The sequence below is a fragment of the Mobula hypostoma genome, chromosome 10 (genome assembly GCF_963921235.1).
Source record: "Mobula hypostoma chromosome 10, sMobHyp1.1, whole genome shotgun sequence".
NCBI lineage: Eukaryota > Metazoa > Chordata > Chondrichthyes > Myliobatiformes > Myliobatidae > Mobula > Mobula hypostoma.
Window position 1 is genome coordinate 107,686,703 of NC_086106.1, and position 9,088 is coordinate 107,695,790.

Here is a 9,088-nt window from a genome sequence, read left to right on the forward strand (position 1 = left end):
CTTCTCACTCACATGGGCATTAACTCTCCTTGATGTTCCTACATTCAACAGCACCAAGGGTGATTTACTACAGCAGCCAATTAACCTACCAACCAGCACATCCCTAGGATGTGGAAGGGAACCAGAGCACCCGGGGGATCCCACATGTCCACAGGGAGAATTTGCAATTTCCACACAGACCACTAGGGCTGAGCTATGAGGCAGCAGCGCCATGTGCTGTATTTCTCTGTTACCCTCTAGCACCCAGTCCTTCAGATACCTGAGTTCAAATCCCATCAGGGCAGCTAGTGAATTAAACTTCCACCAAATAAGTCTGAAGTAAGTTGCCAAGACGGTGACCGAGCGATGGAAAATAGGAAAATACTAGTCAGGCAGCATCTGGAGAGTGGGAAACAGAGTTAACTTTCCAGTAGAGTGAGAAACTACATGTTAGAAAGCAGGCATATCTCAAGTTGTTGTGAAGCAGAAGGTGCAACGAGAACAAGGGATCGTGTGTAGACCAGGAGATGCTATGATGCTGGTGCCTGCTTGGAAAGGATTCATTAATCAGGATTTGATAAATGAGGATAGAGGAGAGAGACTAAAAGGCAATGTAAGATCTTTAAGAAATAAAATACTGCAGTTGTTGTAAATCTGAAGTAAAAAAGGAATGCTAGAAATTACCAGCTGCGGCGAGAGAAAAGCAGAACTCGTGGTATGGGTTGATAAAATTTCATTACAAATTATCAGTTCTGAAATAAATTGGAATGGCTAGTTCAATATAGGTTGTAATGTGCCCAGTCAAAAGATCTAGTACTGATCCTTGGGATTACACTGGGCTTTATTGGTACTGTGTGTGAGCTCAGAGACAGAGGTCAGGTATGGGAACATGGTGGTAGATTACAGTGAAAGGTGATACGAAGTTCTGTACATTGAAGAGAAATATTCAGTCAGTCAATGCCTTTCAATCGGTGTTTGGTGTCTCCACTGTGGAAGAGACCATATCATGAGTATGAAATGTAACATAGGACACATGAATCACTGCTTCACCTGAAGGAATGACAGGTCCCAGGGGAGTGTCAGGATCAGGAGGGAGAAGGTAGTGTGTTCGATCTAATCCATCTGTCCTATTAATGCCCTTCAGGTGAGGAAATATGCTATCATTACCTACCTTGGCCTTGATGTAACTCCAGAACCATACCAAAGCAATTGAAAGCAAACTGACCAATTAAGACATTCATTTCATAGGGAATGAGAAATGGGGAGTAAATGGCGGCTTGCCAGCATTGGCCATTACCCATCAATAAATCTGGAAAATGATTTTGGCTCATTTTCACGCCCAATGAGTTCCCTGGGAATTGTTTAACCCTCACCATGCTGAAGTCTGCCATATTTGAGCAAATGTGAAGAGATACACTGAGTGGCCACTTTATTAAGTACACCTGTGCACCTGCTTGTCAGTGCAAGTTTCTAATCAGCCAATCATGTGGAATAAAAGCATGCAGACATTGTCAAGAGGTTCAGATGTTGTTCAGACCAAATATCAGAATGGGGAAGAAATGTGATCTAAGTGACTTTGACCGTGGAACGGTTGCTAGCAGACGGGGTATTATGATTATCTCAGAAAATGCTGGTCTCCTGGGATTTTCACGCACAACAGTCTAGAATTTGCAGTGAAGGGCATGAAAAACAAAACAAAAGCATTCCATGAGCAGTAGTTCTGTGGGGGAAAATGCTTTGTTAATGAGAGAGGTCAGAGGAGAATTGCAAGGCTGCCCCAAGCTGACAGGAAGGCGACAGTAACTCAAACAGCCATGCATTGCAACAGTGGTATGCAGAAGAGCAATGCTGAACACACAACACATCGAACCCTGAAGTGGATTGGCCACAGAAGCAGAAGACCATGAACATACACTTGGTGGCCACGTTATTAGGTATAGGAGGTACATTGAAAAGCATTCATACTAGCTAGAAACTTGCTGTACTACTTTAACACGACAGTTTGATTCCTGCATGATTAAATGTCTTTGTTAGCTTACGTGTTTAAAGTAAGGGAAGTGTATGGAACTCTTCCATTCCAAAGATGCTATGTGGTGATATAAAGATACTGTGCTCTAGTATTTGCAGCCGGTCAGTTTGAAGCAGCTGACCGGGACAGTCAGAGATGTCAATGCAGTGCCACAAATATGCTCTCAAATTATGCTTAATGACCTCCAGAACAGCATCTCTGCAAACAAAGTCGGTTTGAAACTAAATGCTTCAGTGCACATAAATTTGTTTTACAGTCTTGTAAAACCCTGGTAGTGAAAGATGGTGACATGCAGTAAAGATATCAATTTTCATAGTACCACCCTCTTTATATGTTGTCAGCTGAATGTTAGTAGCTACACAGAAGCAAAGTGTGGCAGGCATCCTTAAAATAGATTTATACCTCATTGGGATAGGATTGCATCGAGATTATTTAATTCTGTACAGTTTCTAAGTAGTTTCCAAATAGTTTAAAATGGAACAGGGGATTATGGGCATAAGCCTTTAATGCAGTACGCAGAACTTCTGGGAGCTGGCTGGAGCCGTACAATGTACTTCTTTTAGTAAATGATGGGAAATGCTAGTGACCAAAAGCACCAGCTGGCACGGTGCACCACAGAACTGCACAATAGGGCGGTTGTGCCCACTGCTTCCAAAGCAACTAGGTTGCTTGTACTGGTATTTTAAAAAGGTGGCGGCCCAGACTGCAGCATTGCCCTGCTGTTAGGGACGATAAAGCAGAAAGAAGGTTAACTGGCTGAGATTTTGTTGCTGCCTAAAGGAACTGACTGCAGAACACCTAAGTGGAAGCAGTTTCTCACCTACTGATCTTCATGATAAAGAGATTAAACAGAATCACAAAGAAAATAATTACCAATGTAATTGAGCTCCTCTGAATTGATGGACTTTTAATAATGAAAATAATAAAAAGAAGCAATGTTGAACCATTGATCAAAAATTGGTGTGTGTGTGTGTGTGTGTGTGTTTGGTTTATGTGGATACTTGGTTCTGTGAAAATACAGTAATAACTGAAGCTTTTTGGCCATGGGAGTGTTGCGTCGCTCCCATGTATCCTGATGAAACAATAAACACAAAATACTCTGCAGATGTTGGGGTCATCTATTGCATCCGGTGCTCCCAGTGCGGCCTCCTCTACATCGGTGAAACCCGACGCAGATTGGGGGACCGCTTCATCGAGCACCTCCGCTCCATCCGCCGCAACAGACAGGATCTCCCGGTTGCCACCCACTTCAACTCTGCTTCCCATTCCCATTCAGATATGTCCATACATGGCCTCCTCTACTGCCATGATGAGGCTAAACTCAGGTTGGAGGAGCAACACCTCATATACTGTCTAGGTAGTCTCCAGCCCCTTGGTATGAACATAGAATTCTCCAACTTCCGGTAATTCTCTCCCCCTCCCTTCCCCTATCCCTGTTTCACTCTGCCCCCTCCCCCAGCTGCCTATCACCTCCCTCATGGTTCCATCTCCTTCTACTACCCATTGTGTTTTCCCCATTCCTTCTTCACCTTTCCTGCCTATCCCCTCCCTGCTTCCCCTCCCCCACCCCTTGATCTTTCCCCTTACTGGTTTTTCACCTGGAACCTACCAGCCTTCTCCTTTCCACCCTCCCCCCCACCTTCTTTAGAGGGCCTCTGCCCCTTCCCTCTTCAGTCCTGACGAAGGGTTCCAGCCCGAAACATTGACTGATCGTTTCCACGGATGCTGCTCGACGTGCTGAGTTCCTCCAGCGTGTTGTGACTGATGAAACAATATTTTTAATCCAAGGGTCCTGATGCCAGAGGATTATTGTGATGTTTTCACCATTGTAGGGGGCAGCACAGTAGTGTAGCGGTTAGCATAATGCTATTGCAGTGGCAGAGACCCGGATTCAATCCTGCTGCTCTCTGTAAGGAGTTTGTATGTTCTTCTTGTGACTGCATGGGTTCGTCCAAGAGCTCTGGTTTCCTCGCACATTCCAGAGACCGACGGGTTAGTCGGTTAATTGGTCACATGGGTGTAATTGGGTGATGTGGGCTTGTTGGGCCGGAAAGGCGGTGACTGTGCTGTATTCTAACTAAATAAAAATCAATACAAGATATATTGCCTAGGAAGAAAGGAAGAACATAAATTATGAATGGTACATTTTATAATTGATACTTGGTGAGTTTAGCCCCACTGTTGAAGGTACTGTTAAAAAAAGATATTTTATTTCACAGTATGAGTTTGTATATTATCTGAGAATGATGATGTTCATTATTTTCCACCACAGGTGTTGTACACCACATAAGCATGGAGAAAATACCAAGGAGAGACTTTGAGAAACAGGTTAACCTTGGATTTTTCAAATTTTTCACACGGACTACTCAGAGTAAGTATAACATCTCAAAGCTTTCAAAACACCATAGCAATGGAATAAACCAAGTGGGAACATACTGTTTGACATAGTAGAGCTTTATAAAAATAACAACTTCTTGACTAGCAGGGGATGCCATTCCTATTATCTGTCTCTAGTAAGCCTAGAAATTTGTGCACAAAATGTGTGCTCTTTTTGGCTGTCATGCTCAATTGGAAAGGCTATCAAAATATTGGGATGTACTTGCTTTAATGAATTATCATTGTGGTTCTCTCCCACTGCCACAGCTATGTCAAGAAATTGCTGGGTTTCCACTCTCTATGACTCATGAATGTTTGTGATCAATGGCATGATGATCAAGCTAAGTTTTAATTCTCGGATGAGAGTGAGTTTATTCAATTTTGTTGGAACTGCCCTCAGCCTGGTTAACATAAAATATTTCTTCACATTCCCAAATAGATAGATTAGATTATGAGGACACTTAGTCCTCGTTTATTGTCATTTAGAAATGCATGCATTAAGAAATGATACAATGTTCCTCCAGTATGATATCACAGAAACACAGGACAAACCAAGACTAAAACTGACAAAAACCACATAATTATAACATATAGATACAACAGTGCAAGGCAATACTGTAATTTGATAAGAGCAGACCATGGGCATGGTGAAAAAAAGTCTCAAAGTCCCGATAGCCCCAACATCTCACGCAGACGGTAGAAGGGAGAAGCTCTCCCTGCCATGAGCTTCCAGCACCGCAAACTTGCCGATGCAGCATCCTCGAAGCACCCGACCACAGTCCGACTCTGAGTCCGTCTGAAAACTTCGAGCCTCCGACCAACCCTCTGACACCGAGCACCGAGCACCATCTCTGCCCAGCGCTTCAACCCCGCCCCGGCCGCTGAGCAACAGGCAATGCCAAAGATTCGGGACCTTCCCCTCCAGAGATTTCGGATCACACAGTAGCGGCGGCAGCAAAACAGGCATTTCAGAAGTTTCACCAGATGTTCCTCTGTGCTCTCACGTCTGCCTCCATCAAAGCAGAATTGTGCACGGCACCCTACTTGACAGATAACAGATATTCATCACCGTAGAGGTCGGGTGCGCTGCCATCTTCTCCTCCCACCATCATTGTTAGAGATAGATACAGAGAATTCAGGGAAAAGATTTTGCCAATTTCATCAAAATTTGCAGCCAAGAGCACAACTTGTTTTCTTACTAAATTCCAATAAAGAATTCATGTGCAAATATGAGGAAATCTGCAGGTGCTGGAAATTCAAGCAACACACATCAAAGTTGCTGGTGAACGCAGCAGGCCAGGCAGCATCTCTAGGAAGAGGTACAGTCGACGTTTCGGGCCGAGACCTGACGAAGGGTCTAGGCCCGAAACGTCGACTGTACCTCTTCCTAGGGATGCTGCCTGGCCTGCTGCGTTCACCAGACTTTGATGTGTGTTGCAAAGAATTCAGGTGAAACTCTTTTATTCAGGGAGTTGGGAGTATGGGACACTTTGAGGTAAGGTACAAGTAGTATTATAGAGGTAAACATGTGAGGGACGAAGGATTGGGAGATTATTTAGAGAGGTCTGCCGGAAATAAACTTGTGTGCATCTTAAACAATGATGAGGGGCAATCAAGTAAAAAGACTCTTTCTGTGTTATAGACTGTGTAAAGTCATTGGGTTAAAAAATCTTAAATTTTACTCCATTGCTTTATAATCTGCCACTTAACCACTTTTATTCAGTTCTCTCACTGTCAACTATCTGCTTAATGGGAGTTGCAGAAAAGTAAAGCACATTGATGTCTTAAATTTTCTACCTTCTTAGGTCGATGGAAAATTTTCAAGGAGGGTGAAGAGCAAATCAGTGAGCAATGTATGAACGAGGGATGTAAAGCGGAGTTAGAGGACTTGCTGAAATGTTTACAACTGAACAAGTCAGAGAAAGCACACTGCTGAAGTAGGGAGAAATAGGGGTGGAAGAAGGTGAGGAGATGCAGTGTTAGATGAAACAATTCTGTTCCTGGCCTGTAGCTGGACTGCAGTGTGGCTCTGTTGAAAGCAAGAGCACCCTGAAAATGAAAATGCCTATCACAGGAAAAAGTTACGAAAGTGAAATCTTTGTACATTCTTTCTTTACAGAAAGGAAAAGTGCTTTTGGAGATGAAAAGAGAAAGGAGGGTGGGCCGAGCATGTATTTATTTGTATTATAAAACACTATTGAAATTACTTATGTGATCTTAATTCTTAGAGTACAATTAGCCTACCTACCAATGTATGTACATTACTATCCATCACATGTAATGCATAACTTGATTTTATGTAAAGTTTCTTTCCTTATCAAATAAGCCTGCAAAATACGTTGACACTAACCTTGAAGGCATTTGTACTTTATTTATGTACTGACATTGTTTCATGCTTCTTTTTTTTTTGAAACTAATAAAATATAACCAGTCTTATAAAGTTTGGTTCTTTTGTTATCTAAATGTTCCCAGAACCATCAATAGCATGACACTCCCTGGCATTTCTAGAGCCATACAGTCTTATAGAAATACTTGCTGCCTGTTATTCCACTGGCATTTAGGGCAGTAATGAAGATCCTCCATCTCTGGTGGTGTTCAAGGACTCCTTCACCATGTCAGTAGCTTCCTCTCGGTTTTCACTACTGTCAGTCATGCAAGTCCCGGGTGGAGACTCAGGAATACCGTTGCATTCAGATATAGAGGGATTCTTCTTCGCTGTTTCCATAACAGTTTTGTTTTATCACTCAGGATTGTTAGCCTTGAACTGAACCCCCAAACCTGGCGGACTAATGGACCACTCTTTGTCTGTCCTATACCCTTTGACCTGTTTGGCATGGGGACCCTACCAGAAGCCAAGTCATAAAGCCCTGACTCCAGCCAACAGTTAGTAGCTCTCAGAGTCATTGAGGCATGCAGGCCTACAAACCATGACAAGGTTGTGGCCCTCTTGGAGGAGTCTTCTAGATGTTCAGTCTGGAAACATGCTCTTCAGTTCAACCAGTCAAGACCAACTATTAACCACCCACTTACACTCATACTAATCCCAATTTTTATTCTTACCACATTCTCTCAACCTCTCCCACCACCTGCCCCCCGCGCCAGTTTTAACCACTTAGCTAAATGCTAGGGGCAATTGACAGTGGCTAATTAAACTATCAACAATGTGGTAGAAAATTATAGCATGGAGGGACTCTACATAGTCAAAAAGAAAATTTGTAAACTCCACAGAGACAGCACCCCAGGCCGGATTGAACCTGGGTGTCTAGTATTGTGAAGCAGCAACTCCGAGCTTTACCGCTGTGCTGGCCTATTCTTCATTGTATATAAAAAAAAATGGAGAGAAATAATTTAGGATGACATTTGTCTTACAATTATTTTGATGAAAATTTAGCCTTATTTGTCACAGGTACATGGAAACATACAGTGAAATACGTTGTTTGTGTCAAATCAAATCAGGGAGGATCGTGCTGGGCAGCCGACAAGTGTTGCCGTGTCATTTTTGTTCTCATATCATAAATTGGAGCGTGGTTTCAATATTTAGGATTGCGATAAGTCCAAGAAGCTGGCTGCATAATTCTGGGTGTTGAATGGCCTGATATTTCACTCGTTCGTTATGTGCCGTGTTGTACGATGTGGGCGATCGTGGTCTGGACAATGATTGTTCCTGGCAAAGTTTTCTACAGAAGTGGTTTGCCATTGCCTTCTTCTGGACAGTGACTTTACAAGCTGGGGCCCCCAGCTATTATCAATACTCTTAAGAGATTTTCTGCCTGGAGTCAGAACCAGGACTTGTTATATGCACCAACTGCTCATACGACCATCCACCACCTGCTCCCATGGCTTCTCGTGACCTTAACTGAGGAGCTAAGCAGATGCTTCACCTTGACCGAGGGTGACCTGCAAGCTAGTGAAGGGAAGGAGCGCTTTACACCTTCTTTGGCACGGACGTATCTCCATCCGGCCACCCAGATATTTACTAACTACAGCAAAAAGTTCAGATCAAAGCTCTGGTGTTCTGCCACATCCAACTGTGAGTAGAATGAGGAAGCTCCATGAACATTTCTGCCCATGTCCAGGCTTGTTACAAAACAAAAGGCAGTAAGATTTCCAACTGTCTTCATTCAGAGTCAACACTCCATCCCAGCCGTCTCCAGAGTTCACCAGCCTGAAGGAAAGCAGTCTTCCAACTGACTTGATTCACCCAAGAGACCTAGAATTGACTGAACGTAGTGCTTCTAGAAATGTTTGCATTGAAACTTTGTTACTGTGCTGCCGCAAAACAACAAATTTCACGGCGTATGCCAGGGATAATAAACCTTATTTTGATTCTGAAAGCTTGATCCAGGGCAAGCCACATTATGAATCACACTGTTTTACTGCTGCTATAATATTGGCAGAAACTCCTCAACATGGAAAATTCAGTTTAGCAAAATTCCAACAAATCCAAAATAATACTTTGCTGTCCCAGCACTCTCAATTGTCAGCAGGGTGATGGAATGTGCCACTGACAGTGGTGTCAAAGTGTTCTCACTCACTAGTAGCCTGCTCACCATTGCTCAGTTTGTGCTTTCTCAGTACAACTGATTTCCAGTGCTCAGTTCAGTCTTAATCCAAACATGATCAGGCACTAAATTCTAGAATTGGAATGAGAGTGAGTAGCTTTGAGAACAAGGTGGCATTTGACCAGATCTTTAAAGAAACTGT

The 9,088-nt window shown here is 43.1% G+C and overlaps 1 protein-coding gene across 1 annotated transcript in view; it reads left to right on the top strand.

Moving 5' to 3' along the window:
• Positions 1-6,811, top strand: part of chrdl2 (chordin-like 2) — a 58,349-nt gene extending 51,538 nt beyond the window's left edge. The window contains exons 11-12 of the mRNA XM_063061420.1: positions 4,281-4,379; positions 6,190-6,811. Of these exons, the coding sequence (XP_062917490.1) occupies positions 4,281-4,379; positions 6,190-6,320 (230 nt within the window). The 3' untranslated portion in view covers positions 6,321-6,811. The remainder of the gene's footprint in view (positions 1-4,280; positions 4,380-6,189) is intronic.
• The last annotated feature ends 2,277 nt before the right edge of the window (positions 6,812-9,088 follow it).